Source organism: Anas acuta, chromosome 4, assembly GCF_963932015.1.
Source record: "Anas acuta chromosome 4, bAnaAcu1.1, whole genome shotgun sequence".
NCBI lineage: Eukaryota > Metazoa > Chordata > Aves > Anseriformes > Anatidae > Anas > Anas acuta.
In genome coordinates this window covers 23,096,843-23,113,152 of record NC_088982.1, presented here as the reverse complement: position 1 = coordinate 23,113,152, position 16,310 = coordinate 23,096,843, and the positions used below count along the sequence as shown (strand labels likewise).

Here is a 16,310-nt window from a genome sequence, read left to right as displayed (position 1 = left end):
AGATGATGTAACTTCAGAGAATGGATTTAATGCAGAAGAACTCTCAGGAAGACACAGAGCCTGAAACCATTTTTTTTCAAAGGGATATCATCTCAGGACATTATTCCCTGCCTCCAATAAGATCAACTGGAAATTTTATCACTGATGTTTTGGGAACGTAAGAGGCCAGAGAAGAACAACTGTCAGCCTCTCTTCATTGCAGATGCTGCTCATGACATGGTGGTACTTCGTTGTTCACACAAAAAGTGATCCTACCTCTAAGTTAAAAAGGAAAAAAAAGAGGAGTTAATAGAATTGCCATGCACTTTTTTCTGAAATTGATATATTACAGGTGAATTTATCCCCCCCCACGTGTAATGTTTCACAACTTTAGTGTCAGTTAGGTATGATTCCAGTGATCCCAGTAGATCCTTTCAGCAACAGAAAAACACTCAGAATGTCTTTAGAAAGTCACTGACTTTAGAACATCAAACTTCCTAAAATTTTGCTATGAAAAGCTGTGACTGATGACAGAGTAAGAATTTCTTGTTATTGATTACATTATTGATATTTGAAGTAAGAAGATGATGAATATTTGGCATGATGTTAACAACCTTGCTTAGAACTTATCTGGCCTAAATGCTTTTTTTAGATGGTTTTGCTGATCTTATGGCAAGCTGTATTCAATAATGGTTTGGGGTTGTGATTCCTCCTGATATGTAGTGTCAGCAGAAGAGAAACGGGGTTCAAAGGGATAGTCTTCTATCCCTTCAGTAAAAGAGAAACAGGACTTCTTCAGGAAGACTGAAGATGAGTCCATACAGAGAAACAGACTGGCTTTCTCCTACTCCAACTGATAGCAGGCATCCAACAGTAGTCAAAGCTGGGCAAACCAGGAACTCTCATAGGGGCAAGCCTTAGCTAAGCCTCTCTAGTTGTTGAGGATGGTACAGTATAATCACTATCTGATTAGTCTTTCTGAGCATAAGTCTTGCTACACCACACCTAAGGCACATCCTGGGTAGGGGGCCACTTTTATTTCTGTGGATTTTCTATGAACTGATGTAACACCAAATCTGCTTTGCAAGTACATGTGGAATGGCCTAGATTATTAATTTTGACTAGTTTCTGGATTTTGATGACTTTTATTTATGATTTTTTGTGTCCTTATTTCCCATTTGTAATGAAACATTCTCCTTCCCAAGCCAGCTGGCAGTGGTTTCAGGCCTTGTTTGGACAGTTGGTGGCTGGTACTCTCTGAACAGATACTTCATTAATCGTCTTCATCGATGAAAAGAAATGATTAGATAATTCCTTGCGCATGACAAGATGCATACAGAAAGATAATTCTTCTCTCCACAACAATGTTAGCAGTATGGTGGCCCAGTAAACACAAGACTGATATAGACGTATTGGTCAATTCTGCATGGTCTTACATGACTTGCATCTGTGTTCCCTACCTTTCACACACCTCGAGGGCATGAACTGTTTTTCTGGTTTATTGAATTGCAATATATTTGAAGGAGGCTAGACAGGACATTAGCATAGCTGCAGGCTCTATGGAAGGAGCTAATAATTTAAACTGCAGTAACAGTTAAGGAGAAGAAGTAAAAATATGGAAGGGATCTCCAAAGAAACTGACAAAAAGAGGCGAAAAGGCTCTGTCATTTCATGGCTGGAGGAACAAACTGACTGGACAATGACAGCAAGTGTGATGATGAGTGGGAAATTGCTGGAGAACTATAGGAGCTGGCATTTCAAGTAAGCGTATTGGCTCAAGTTCTGACACCCAAAGGCCTCTACCATTCTCTGCGCAGGCTAATGAAGAGCGCTCAAGTCTAGTTTTTGTGCACCAGTCAGGGACCAGTAAAAATAAAAGTGTGATACTCTTTGAAAATGCTTGTGCCTCATCTGTGTCTGGACAGAGCTAGCATGTTTTCTCTGGCATGGTATGGTCTTCAAATATTCCTCCTCTGTTCAAGCTAGCTAATCACGTTCAGACTGGACCCTGAACAACTCACAAAGGCTGGATTTCCAGTCACCTGGGTATTCTGCATCACTGGCCATCTGCCAACATTTTTTGTTGTTGTCCTGAAGACTTATTTTATTTCATTTTATTAATTGGAAGGACAGCAAATCTTTTCTCAATAACGTAAAATCACCAGTGGTCACAGACTAACCATGGAAAATGTTAGTTACTTGGAATGCTACTTACTGCATGAAAACGTGATTGCTTTAAGTTGAAGTGTCTTGTAACTTCTGTTGTGACTGCTATCATGATTTGAAAAAATCATGGATCAATTATGTAATTAGGGATTTTGGATGTTAAAACTATTTCATCCCATTTGAACAATCTAAAACAGTATTTAAGGAAAATAGAAATTCACACATCTTATTTTGTAGCTTAAAAAAGCCACATCAAATAGACAAGCATCTTAAAACATTCACTCTACTCTTTCCACTCTTACTCTTTATTTAATGATGTCTATCAAAAGCAGAATAAAGCAAGCACTGTGAGAACTGAGATTAAAACTTTCCTTGCCTTCATAAACTACATCCTTTAGATACCTGACAAAGGTTGTGACTTATGAAAACAATATTATTTGAAGTATTCAGAGTGCCAGCAATCTTTAGTCAATTCACATTACCAAATATTATGAGAATGATAAGCCTAATAATTTAGTTTATATGAAATATAAACCCATTCTTTCATAAAGTCAGCTTCACAACTGCTAAATTTCAAAATCTGCTGTTCTTCAACACTACCCAATATTAATTTTTCATTTATAACATAGTTTAAAGAAAACACCTTTATAAATCCTTTTGGCTTCTACTTCAAGAGTGAAACAGGTCAAAATAAAACTTTAGCTTTAGTAGCTTCCTAGTGTGTTATCTTTACTCCTTTTCTAACACTAATTTTAAACTAAAATAAATGGTGTACAAGCACTACTTGCTAAATACTGACTGCAGGTAACAGGTCAACTCATTAGCCAAATGTTTAAACATTCTGTAGTACGGAAATGAATAAAAGATAGCAAAGGACTTCAGGTCATGACACTTCCCTCAGTAAAAATACTATTTTGCCCATGCCATGTAATAGCATGACAATGAGGCAGAGTACATGCTCTGCTAAACGATGTGCCCAGGTGATGTGCTGTTGTTCCAGCCACGAGTAGCATGAGTACTCTGTAGTCTTTTTAAAAACTTTTAAGTATTAAAATAGTTTATATACTTTGTGAAATAGTTGACAAAGAATATGTAGCTTACTCATAATAATAGTGGTCTCTGTAGCATTCTAAGCCAGGGTGAATAGAATAAAAAACTAGTGTTAAGTTTTCCAGCTATGAAAGAAAGAAGCATACAATATTTAGCTGCTACATGGCACACTAACAGAATAGGAACTTCAAAATAAGCACCTTGCACTGAAAGCAGGTATCACAGAATCACAGAATTTCTAGGTTGGAAGAGACCTCAAGATCATCGAGTCCAACCTCTGACCTAACACGAACAGTCCCCACTAAACCATATCCCTAAGCTCTACATCTAAACGTCTTTTAAAGACTTCCAGGGATGGTGACTCCACCACCTCCCTGGGCAGCCTGTTCCAGTGCCTAACAACCCTTTCAGTAAAGAAGCTCTTCCTAACATCTAACCTAAAACTCCCCTGGCGCAACTTAAGCCCATTCCCCCTCGTCCTGTCACCAGGCACATGGGAGAACAGGCCAACCCCCACCTCACTACAGCCTCCTTTAAGGTATCTGTAGAGAGCTTTAAGGTATCTGTAGAGGTACTTCAAGAGAAAAGAGGAAATATTGTATGGATGCATAGCAGCATCACCATGACCATCACTGATACTTTCTCTTATTTTACTTTTGTGAATTATCTTTCCTTGAAGGAAAAAGTATCTTTGAAGAAAAAAATATGCACTCCGATTATCTTTAAAATAAGACCCTGCTGCTGATACCAGCATTTTAGAATATTCACAGTGAAAAGTGAACTTGTTACCTGCTGGGTAGTGTTAGTTTGTGGGTATGTTATTGGATAATCTAAGCATTCCTGAAGTGAATCTCTGGATTTTAGAAAATGGAAGGTGCTAGGTACAAGCAAGAGTAGTAAGAGCTCTGTTTGAACTTATCAACTATGTAGTTGACAGTAGTATGCCTGCTACATACTGCAAAGTACACTGTTCCTTTACATAGAAGTGAGATTGTAAAGTTTAGGATTTTTTTTCCCCTCTCGTTCATGCAGAATAGCTGATGTTGGCTTTCTGATATACAGTTTCATTTGCAGAGCAGAACATTACATCTAGTTGATTAGAATACTACCTCAGAAGATGGTTTGGTACAGCTCTTGAGGCTCCAAAGAAAAATAGATCTCATAAATCTCAGGCAGCCTATGTCTTCCTCTGCACATTATGAACAGAATGAAGCAAATTTGAGTTTACGCAAATCTCATTCTCACTAATATGGTCATTCATATTAAATATCATACTTAACCTTTCTGGAAGGCAGCACCAAAAATTCCAATTATGTCCCAAAAAAGAAACACAGTGACTTAGTACAAATCATGTACAATCTTCTGCAGGCTTAAAATGCAAGCTATTTAAAGACTACATCAAGAAACAAATGAAAAACATGCAGTTTTGATGTTGCATGCAAAAGCTGCCTGATGAATCTTGTAGCTATTTTCAATGGGTTATGGTTGAAAAATGGATAACAATTTTTAGACCCTAAATTTTAGATTTAGAGAATCAGAGATGATTCACAGGAAAATACATTCACAGACCTAAAGAAGATCAAGGAAGTCACTTACAATAGCTTAATCATATAATATTATCCTGCCCTCGATTCCACTTTTTGTGTGTATGTGCTGTTCAGAGACAAACACCATGGAAAAGGTTATCCGCCCTTGGCCTGTTAGTCTGAATGAAGACCAAGGCTTGCCCAGGGGAAAGTCACATACTATGCCTTTAAAATGTAATTACTGGTTCCATTTGGAAGGGTTTTAAAAAATACACAGAGCTCTCCTTTGACGTTCACGAAAAAGTCTTTCCTGTCAGTTATCCCAAAACAGGATTAGTGTCCTCAGACCTCCTACTTAATGCCAACATTAATGCCAGCAAGTCATACGGAGCAGTTCCTGATATGATGTATGACTCCAAACCCACTTATATTAGTGGGAATTCTTATTTGGATGGATTTCAAATCAGATGCTGAATGAGAAAATTCAGGGTTTGATACTTCTTCCTTTGAGTAAACTTTATTGGGAGAAGTGGGCTGTTGTGCTTACATCTGGTTTCAGCTGTTTCTCCTCATTCATTTAAAAACTATAATCTAGATCTGCTTCCTTGAGGAAAATTAAATTCTGAAATGAAAAAAAAGCTTTTCTACCTTCTGCTGAATTCCTTGGTGCTTAGCCTGACCTGGCTGTTTTAATATAGACACATTTTCCTGACTTCAGTCTTCCTAACTTTACATATGAGGCTGTTTTCCCCAGAGAGCAAAAGCAAAATGTAAATCAGATGTTCCAGAACCTGTATGTATTAAGTTTTTGTATCAGGAATAAATCCTAAGGTAATACCAGAACTGAACTGGAAGTGGAATATTTTCAGAAGAGTTGGGAGTAAAACAATTTGGATTTTTCTCTGAGCTGGAATGCGCTTAGAATTAATTATCAAGCATTAGCACCAAGCAAAGAAAACCACATAGCAGTGTGCTTCATAGGATGATTCAAGCATGTATTATACTGTAGGAACAAAAAGATCTGGAAATGTTAAAACTACTTTGCTTCTTGATTTTACCATATTTCGTCTTCTATTTCACTTCAGGGTGATTTAAGGACATGCCAAATATTGCAAATTGCTAATATTCATCTAAAATCTTACTGGAATCTCAATAGGACTTTCTTAACAGCTCATTAATGCTGAAATTAACAACAAGCTGTCAATAATTTCAGAGGGATAATGTGAATTACAATGTCTGTTTGTACAGAGCAGGTAGAAAATTAAAAAGTAGAAGAAGGTCTGGTCTTCTTTGGACCACATGATCTGAATGATGGCTGGGGAGAATCTCTTAGATTTGTACCTGTCAAAGCTGAAAGTTAGTCTGGATTCATTTAAGTATTTATTTGCTTCATTTCTAGACAGTTGCCAAATCTACTCAGTGTTTTCTGTTATTTGATTTAGTTATTGTGCTTAAGCAATAGCAGTCATACATCTGCTTCATAAATCTGTCCCTCATCCTTACTGCTGGTCAATTTCAAATTGCATTGAAGTTGTGATTTTGTTTTTCCAGTATAAATGTGTCCAAATGAAACACACTGTAATGAGAACTTGTCCAGAACCAACTTTCCACAAACAACTTACTATATGTCTAAGTTGTATCCTTCCTTATACTATTATAAGTATGCTGACCTTAAGGGACAGCAAGTAAAGTTGAACATGTATCATTAGTATGTGATAAAAAAAGAAAAAAAATATCAGGAGTAAATAAATTATTATTTTTTATTCATTTGGGATCTTGTTTTAACTACATGATTTTGCTAAATAGTAGCTGCCTTCTATCTGACCATAAAAATGGATTGAATTTCTAAACAAATTAGTCAGTGACCAAGGGGTCTGATGATATTCATATGACACCAAAATCCTGGACACTTCTTTTGACTAAATATTTAATTGAAGAAGAAAAAACAAACACGTGGTTAGGCTGGCTAAAATTTGGTATTGGTCTTTGTACAACATTGACTGTAATTCTACTAAGACAGAGTCCAAAGCACAAAGAGTCCTTTGCTGTATATCCTGTTACAAATAAGGAAGTAACTTTGACGTTTTGCCATGTCTTGGGACACTATCATTAGTAATGCTAAACACAAATAATAAGCAAAGATTATCAAAAGCTAATTAAGTATTCCCTTTAGGCAATGAATGGGAACACCTGCTAAACTTTTTAATCTGGCTGCTCTTTTTAACAAGCAGATTACAACCTACCCTATAACCAAAAAGCCTGTATTTTGGCCTAGGACTTCAGTGAATACTTCAGGTGAAGAGGAACAAGAAGTTCCTACAACGTGCTCAGGTTTTAAAGACAGAATAAGCACCTTGATTAGTACTGTATTAGTAGTATTCTTTCAGTGCTGTGATTCAGTGCTGCATTTTCCAATGACTTTTGAAACGTGAGGCTTCTGTGTCTCATATGTTGCAATTCAATTTGAAAGTGCTGGTGTAACCAGCATCTAAGCACAAATTTGAACATGTTGAACTGAGCAAACTGTTACAGGGGACAAACTCACACTTTACTGCTATTTCTCCCTTTCATTTTACAACTGCTCAGGATGTGCTTATGCAAGAAGAGGAGCTCAGGCAGAGACTGCATGGCGCTGCACAGCTGGATGAGAGCACCCGCATGTTACAGCTTGCAGGGTGCATTCGAAGAGGAGGGCAGAGGAACGTGCCAGTTCTTTCATCTGTACCAAGGCCAAACAACAGCAGGTTAGTACTGGCTACTAGTTAGGGAACCCCAGGAAAAGGGCAGTAAACTCTTTCTGCAAATATTCACTATAGATTAATAACACTCTAAACACCAAGCACTGCACAGCCTTAATATCAAACACTTCACTTGTGTTCCTCAATTAGCAACTAATTACCTTCTATGTCTCTTTGCTGCCAATGAAGAAATAGGTGCATCTCAAGAAGCTGACTTAGATATTACTAGAGGTAACTACACGTTTCTACTGGTTGTTAAAGTTGTATAGTTTAGATTGAAGTTAGATACAAAATGGATGAATCCTGTTCATGATCAGTACTAACATAATTAGGGGATGAGAACATAACCGTTATTGTCACTCTAATGCCTTGACTGTATTGCCATCTCTTATCAATTTACTGGGAAACATGACCTAACAAAATGTAAAGGTTCCAGTGATGCACTGGAAACGTATTTATTTGATCTTGGTTATCATTATGTACTGCAGAATTTAGTAGTTCACAATGTAATAAATGTGCCACATTTCAATCTTCCTATCTAAAGTGCAGAGACAACCAGCGTGATTTCTGTACAAAACTTGCACGGAAAATATTTTTCCTACAGAAATAGTACTTTTTTCCCTCATAAATCTTGATAACTTTGTAGATCAAAAATAGCATAGTATGTGTGTACACCTACAGTAAAGACTATGAGTTTCTAAATGATCACATATTATAGGTACTGCTTTAACATAGAAAAAACAAAACAAAACAAAACAAAACAAAACAAAAAAAAAAACAACACAAAAACACAAATGAAAGCCCCAACAATTCCCCTCTCCCTTAACTGGATCTAGAGCTTGGGTACCAGGTAAGTTGGAGACTATACATTCCCAAAGAAAATGCCACAGGAAACAAATCACCTACTTTTTTCAGATCTCCTTCCTCCTTTTAGTTTATAAATTCATTTGCATTTGTTTTTTGTTGTTTTCTATCTGAAGAAAAGCTTAAGATTTCTAACTTCCGCACTGTAATTTCATTTTCTCTTCATCTGATATTACAATACAGGCACACTTGCTATAATCATTTCATATCTGTTAGTTAATTCTGAACACTCAGATTTAATCCCAGATCTGAGTTTGAATTAAGGAAGCAGCAACTGAAAAGTAAGAAAATACCCAGCTGGATGGAAGTGGCAAGCTTTTCAGAACTTTCTCAAGAAATGGGAAGTTGCCCAAAGTCTGTATTGCCAAAGTCAGTTTTTAATTATGTTACCATAAATTAGAACTAATTATGCTTTCTGGAATGGAATCATCTTCAATTTGTGTTGTAAATGAAATAAAACCCATCCCACAAAGGTATAGCAGAGGAAAAAACAAATGTGCATAAAGAGGTTTATGTAATTTTGCCAGTCTAGACATTGGGAGAGCTATTACGCCAGTCCATAGCTGGAAAAATTGGACTAAATATTGAGGTCTTTGGCTGATTGCAACCTCTTTGCTGACTGTTTTATTCTGTTTAAAATTTCTGGTTTGGCTTGATTTCTTTCTTTAGAAACAACATCATGCAGGCAGTTCTTAATAGTTTCAAACTTCTGAGTGCTAAATTATTCAGCAATGGTATATTCAGCCATTTCTTTCACTGAGATTTCAGAGCATGCATGTTTACATACATGGTTGATTGCAAGTATTGCTAGAAGAAAAATGCCATGCCTAACTCAGTAGTATGCTAAACTGAAGCAACATTGTTTTTTACTTTCAGACCAGTCCTTGAAAGTTGGTACAAAGGCCTGTAATAACAAAATGCTTGTATTTTAGTGAAACTTCTGCTAATGATCAGTATAATAACTGACAAAAGCAGTTGAGCAGGATTAGGCATGCTTACTTGAAAACATCTGGTCTGATTACAATAGTTAAAATAATGTTGGTTGTCTTCTTAAATGCAAATGAAGAGTTTTGATAGAGGGCAATTTAACTGGAAACTTACCCTAATGTCTCCACAGTCCTACAACTATGCACAGAAAAAATGTCATAACTCCCCCCTGTATTTCTCTCAAAGATGGAGACTCAAGGCAGCTGATAAAGAATGAAATAAGTTTGGGAATAATAGAAATATTTATTTCTATAGAAGCATCCCTGATCATAGCAAATCCTACTCATTGTAGTAATTTTTATATGTTCTCTGAAGTCTCCCTTTCATATAGTACCTCTCATATGAAAAATTGGCCAACATTCTTCTTAAATCATATAGTCTTTTGCTTTGATACTTTAATAGATGCTGTTAAGTGTACAGTTCTTACCACTGAACTGACAAACTCATTGCAAACAATGCATTTATCAAAAGCCTGTATACTTTTTGGCTGCATTGAAAATTAATACAGTCATTATACCATGTGCTAAACTGCTCTTAAAATATTTTTCAAGTGACCTATGTTCATCTTAAAACATGGCACAAATCTTTCTAAGCACAGCAGAGATAACAATTCATGCTATTCTGAATTGTACAGTTAATACAAAATCAGTGACAGCAAAATCTATTGTGTATGATTCACTGGGAGGGAGAAAATCATACCTACCAGGATTATATACAGTCTACTGTCAGTGCCTTTCAGTTATTCAGCCCTATGTGGCATTTGGCATGACTTCATAAATTCAAATTGCTTCAGCTGAAGAAGCTGTGAGGAATAGCTGAAAACTGTTTGTTCAGCTTCATATAAAACAACAGGTTCATCTACTGAAAGATACCTCTGACATTAAAAGAGATAGCTAAGGCTTTATAATGCACTTCTGTAAAAGTGTTTTGGTCTCTCCTTTATGCCTAATAAAAACAGCCACTGAAAATATATCCTTTTTGTCAGTTTTACTGACTCTTTTAAGAATCCTAAAAGCAGTAGTCTGGCAACAACGAAGAGAAGGCAGCGAGCAGGAAAAATCAAAGAATCAGATTCTCCTCAGGTTGTCTCTGACCTCCAGTCTTTCCACACACTAATAAGTGGCATCCTAACTTGTCCTGGGCTTACCACACAAAACAGCAAAACCCAGATGAGAGGAGATAGCTCTTGCCTGCTGCTGTGCTTCTACAGCTAAGTCCTTCTACGCCAGCCAATAATTCATGTCTGAGAAGTGCCAAGAATTAATTAGCAGTGGCCTCCTTACACAAGCAGTCCGTCTTCTTCTGCTGTGGCGGTAGTAAAATCACATCTTGTGGTTTTTAAACACAACTTGCTATAGGGACTGCTCATGAAAGATCCTTCCCTCCTCTCCACTCATAGGGAATAGTCACAGTTACTGTACAGTGCTGTGTAGGGAAACTGTTGGTTGCAGTACAGCAGATGTACAGTGAGGAATATCAAATATTCAGAAAGAAGAAAAGAATACGTTTGTTACTGAATTGCACATGTTAGGATAGCTCAAAGCTACTATTGTTGTAAAGGAAAACATTATTTTTATACCCACAACAAAACATGGACCTGCAGAACTTTTCAGGCAATCTTCTAACAACTTCATGCGAGTCTTCTGCAGCTCAGGACTGTCCCATTCATCTGCTTCTACTCCCCAGTATAAGTCTATGACCTGGAAAATAATAATATGTACTATTGTTAATATAACATATGCTCTTTCTACTTATCAAATTAAAAATTAACTTTGACAGCATGTTGTGTACTGCTAGGCATTGTTCTGCAGTGCTGAAAAGCAATGAGATCTATATCCAGTCCTCATGTAGGCTGGCAGGGTTTCCTTAAGTAGTAACAATTTGAGCCTCTATTTTCCCTCCCAGATTTTTTTTTTTCTGTTTAGATTGTAAGTACACTCTAGGACTGGGACAGGCTCTCATTTCACATTCATATTTTTGTGAAGAGATTAGCATGACAAGATCTTGATTTGATGTAGTCTCTATTTGCTACTAGATTGCATATAATGGATAGGTAAGAATAATGACAAAAGCATTGATAAAATCCTGGCTTCACGGAAATTAATGGGAGTTTTGCTGTAGATCATATTCAAGACTAGGACTTGACACCCCATGTCACTTGTAGCCACAGGATATAAAACCATCCTGTGCGCATGGCTCAAAAGAAAGAATATGTGCAGTTCTGTAATATCGTGCTTCCTTTGTTGGCTGGTCTTTGTTACTTTGGAAGCAAAGATTGTACAGATATGCAATGGCAGACAGCTTGCTGCTCAGCCTTGCATTTATAGCTGCAGACTCAGCTTTGTGATGGTAATGGGATGCAAACAAACTCCTGACAGAAACTGGAATAGGGATGTTAAACTTATTTAAAGAAATTAAGTGACGAAGTGTGATTTCACTACACATTTTAACTAAGAGGCTGAATTCTTATTGTGGACAACTGAAATTAAAAGAATAGGGATCATATGTATGCATTTATAGATTTTGGAATAAAACTTATGGTACATGCTACTACGCCCTAGTTTAAGCTGCTGTTGATAGCTTACATTACACATGTGCCTTGAATAAAGAAGTCCAAACTGACAGTTTTAAAAAATAAAATCAAAATTGTATTGAGACACTAATATTACCTATTATAAAATTATTTGTGCTGTGAGAGCACCTTGCTCTTGCTGTGAGAAACACAAACACACCACTGATTGTTGTCTAAACAGATCAAAAAATCAGCCCAAAGATCTAACATAAGAGCTAACAGTGGGTTGATGTAAAATTCACCAGTGTATAGCTGGTTAATCTCCTCGGGAAATTTCTCATAACAATAAATGACAAGGTTTAATCCTAGAACTATTTATGCCCATGTTTAATAATTTTACTACCAACAGCCTTGTTGGTTATTTCAGGCAGAAAAGTTTGGGACCTGTATCAGCATTTGCTGGAGTAGGAGCTCTGTTGCCAAACACACTAGGTAATATACTGATCATGAGTGAAACAGCCCGAAGTATAAATGCATTGTAGCTTATGCTGCCAAGAAAATACACTTAGCATCTTTATTTTTTACAGACTCTTCGTTCCAAAATGTTGTTGGAACAAGAGTCTTCTGCTTTATAATATCACATCTCAAACAGCCTTCCTATCTCCCTCATTTTCACTGATTTCTTCTCTGCCCTTTCTCTTTTAATCTGATTAGAAAAAAAAAAAAAAAAAAAGTGTTCTCTGCTTTCTCTCTTCTGTCTGTTATTTATCTACATGACTTCATTCCTGAACTTCATATTGTATTCAGCTGTCTGATTACTTGAATGATGTATGATAGAGCTTAAGTATTCTAGTCATAAAATTAGAGCATCTTAGCATACAGTCAAAAACATTTGAATTAGTGGTTGAAGAAATTTATTCTGCTGCTCAAGTTCATCTGAAACATAAAAGCAATTTCTATTTTAATTAACTGTTCAGAAATCTGATAACACTGTAAATGTGAAGAGGAAATTCTCTTGGATATTGTGTATTGTAGGGGCTCGGCACCTGCCTTCCAAGTGTTATAAGGTTATAGATTATTTTTATTGGGTAACATAATTTTGGTGCATAATATCTTAATGTATAATTTTGTCCTGCAAAAACAAATGTTTTAGCCATCAAACCTTTGAAGGCACTACCAATTTCAAATGGAGAAGCTTATCAGTTATTCTTTGTGCCAACTAAAATAAATATGATTTACTAAATGAAAGAAATGAAACAGGAAGACATCTGTGTCTGATACTGAAGTATATTTTTACTTACATTTGGAAGAACGGCTTGACTCCACTTTTACATTCAGTAAGGCTGTCACAGTGAGATGACAACCAGTGCTCGGTGCACAAGCCAGTGCAACAAGATGGGCTGATGCTGCTTGAGGTTAGTTCCACACAAGTCACCTAATGGAGACTTCTCATTCACAATTCAGTGCTTCTTTTTGTTTGTTTTAGCTTTTGTCCTACCACTGTGATAGTTTCATAGATTTTTCTAATTAAATGGAATAATTTTATCTCTATTGCATCTGACTGCTTACAGACACTAAAAGTTTTCATTCATACAAAGACTCTACTTTTTTCACACAGTGAAAATGATTTGAAACAGCCCATTGTTCCCAAGAACAAAAGAACAATATGCTGTTAATTAACTACTGTTAGTTACCTTCCAAAATTTCTCTATTATAACTACTTTCTTTAACTACTCTGTATTCCCCCACACCTCCAAAATACTATATTCCAGGTATAAAATACCATGCATTCTGGAAGCATGTTGCTTTGCTAACTTTATTTCTGTTTTAACCAATACCTGTTTTTCAGCAATATTTGCTGATTCTGTAGAAAAGGAAGTGCATTGAACAATAAAATCCATAGAGCAATTTAACACATTCTGTTCTGCTTCCACACACAGGTGGCTATCTTCCCTAACAGCTCCCACCAACTTTAGGATGCCTGACAGATCTCACGCCCTGCAACACCTGCAGCGCTTATCAGTGGAGCCAGATGACTCAGTGGTAGGTGGAGCAATGAATGTCTTAGAACTTGGAACTGTCTTGGAACATTTCACTTAGGTCATGATTTATCATGCAGAGGGTGTTTTCAGAACAGCTTATATTGTAATGCCTTTGTGGTAGCCACCCCTGAGGTCACTCATGTTTGTTCAGTACAGGATCATGTAATGGGATGCAAAGTTATGTGTTCTGGTCTGCATAGAGAAATATAAATGTAACTCTGTAACTGAAAAGTACATAGTACTTTCTGGACACCACTGCACTAAAATCTGCAGTGTTTATTTTGCATGCTAACAGAAGAAATGCAATCCATCAGGAGTAGGAAAGGCAGAAAAAATGCTTTGATAAAGTCTACCTCAGTGCCTCCTGCAGAATAATTTACTATTTTCCCTTGGTAATTTTGGGTGCAAGTTTTTCTACTGTGCTTCCTCGGTAACGTGATAACTTTCTAGTTGTTTCCAGAAATGTGTCAGTGGAGCTGTCTCTCAGACCTCATATCACATATGGACTCTCCTGGTGTTGAAACTATATGATAAAATAATTTGCTTCCATGAATATCAACTAGAGTAAACTTAATTATTCCTCCCCTAGAGACTACATTACAATTCAGCTGAAGACAGACATGCTTTCTCCCACTAAGAATTCATGGCATTATGGTCTGTTTGGAGGAGACATTTCCCTCCTCTCCCTGACATGTCTCCTCAAAGATGACTGAGAAATTAAGATGCTGAGAGAGTTTATATTGGCATTTTCCACGAATATCACGTGGTAGTAACAGGAGAGAAATGTTTTATTATTTCAGTATCTTTTGATATTCCTTGCATGTACCACTGCACCTGGGGCTCCCCAATCAGCTGATGAGCTAGGACCTTCAGAGGAAGTTCTTATATAGCCATAATCAGAAATCACTCTGGAATTTACCACCATGCAGACTCAGCAACTCCATTGTGACTCAGGGAATTAAGACCAAATATCCTAATTCAAGAACTTGTTATTTTGATTAAAAGCCAGCTGCACGTACATCAGGAATAACACACTGTGAGGAACAGGATGCTATCTAAAAGGCAATAGTTGTTGTCAAGGAAGCTATACTCGGAAGAGATGAGTTTCTGGGGTCAGTGATCATGGGATCCTAATGTTAATATGTGACGGAGGCTTGAAGATGTAGAACCAGATTTTTTGAAAAACCGAACATTTTTACAACATTGCATGCTGCATTTGTTTCTCTTAACAGAGAGCCAGTTCAAGGCACGCTGACATAAATGGGTCTGATTGACCTTACTGGATTGCGAATGAAGATATATCTGACTTAAAACCATCAGTAATGTAACTGTGATGCCAAACTCAATGCATTTTAAATCAAATGGAACTGTATTTATTTACTAATTGGCTCTTACCAAATTTGTCTATGTGTCTTCCACAGTACAAAGGAAAATTTGAATTGAATGAAGCAATGGGAATGTTATGATTGACACTAAAGGAAGCAAATCCCATAGTATATAAGCACAATAGGAATTTTGTTGAAATACTCCACATTCATTTTTTAAAATCAGATTTTCAATACTCACCTGGTTAAATCATTTTCCACATTAGAGTAGAAGACAAACTGGTAAGTAGCTAAAAAAAATAGGGGACTATGCAGATAATGAAATATAATGCTGATAACATTAAATTAAAAATATATCAAAGGGAAGACATTAACTTTTGTATGGTTTCTAGAATCAGAGCACAGTATTTCAGCTCTGATATTATTTATCCTTAAACAGTTAAAATGAAGGTGGTTTGTTTAAGTTTCTAATGTGAAAGTTGTCACTTGGTTGCTGTATTGCTTGTACCAACAGTGAGATACCGTGCTGTAAAACTGTGCATTTTTTTCATCTGTTCTGGATTTACCTCAAATCTGCCTGTAAGATAGTTTCAGTACATCAGTGCAGTACAATTCATATATATGAAATATAGTTTTTGTAATTTTCTATTTAACCAGTGATAAGACAACACATACAATATTCAGAAATGTTATACATTCTGAACAGAGTTAATTGCAAGAAATAGTATTTATCATCATGCAAGATTCACTGAAACCTACCTGAAACTCCAGGCCATAATTTTCCCTGCAGAATTCTCTCAGCTTAGGATACACATGCTCTCTCAGGGCATTCCTTTCTGCTATTGTATCTGTGTTGGGAAAAAGATGTTACTAACAATATTTGTATGAACTCTCTTCTTTCAGTCAGAGATACTGATTTATCCACATAAAAAGAGCCCTTAAAATTCACAAACACACACCTGGTGAAAATCTAGTGTTGGGATTTGATCTCCAAACTGTATGTTGTACTTTATTCTGTCTCACATAACTGCATTTATGTGTGCAACATCAGGTTCAATACCTATCTTTGTATGCAGTGTATATTTCAGTAAAGTGCAGCTGAATTCATTTTGCCATTCAGC

At 36.5% G+C, this 16,310-nt stretch overlaps 1 protein-coding gene across 2 annotated transcripts in view; it reads right to left on the bottom strand.

Moving 5' to 3' along the window:
* Positions 1 to 16,310, bottom strand: part of NWD2 (NACHT and WD repeat domain containing 2) — a 57,791-nt gene that overhangs the window by 21,108 nt on the left and 20,373 nt on the right. The window contains exons 2-3 of one of the 2 annotated variants that reach the window (XM_068680089.1): positions 15,949 to 16,037; positions 10,894 to 11,010 (exon numbers count right to left, since the gene is read on the bottom strand). In XM_068680089.1, the coding sequence (XP_068536190.1) occupies positions 10,894 to 11,010; positions 15,949 to 16,037 (206 nt within the window). Of the gene's footprint in view, positions 1 to 10,893; positions 11,017 to 15,948; positions 16,038 to 16,310 lie in introns of those variants that run through there. The other variant, XM_068680090.1, reaches the window with a different exon arrangement.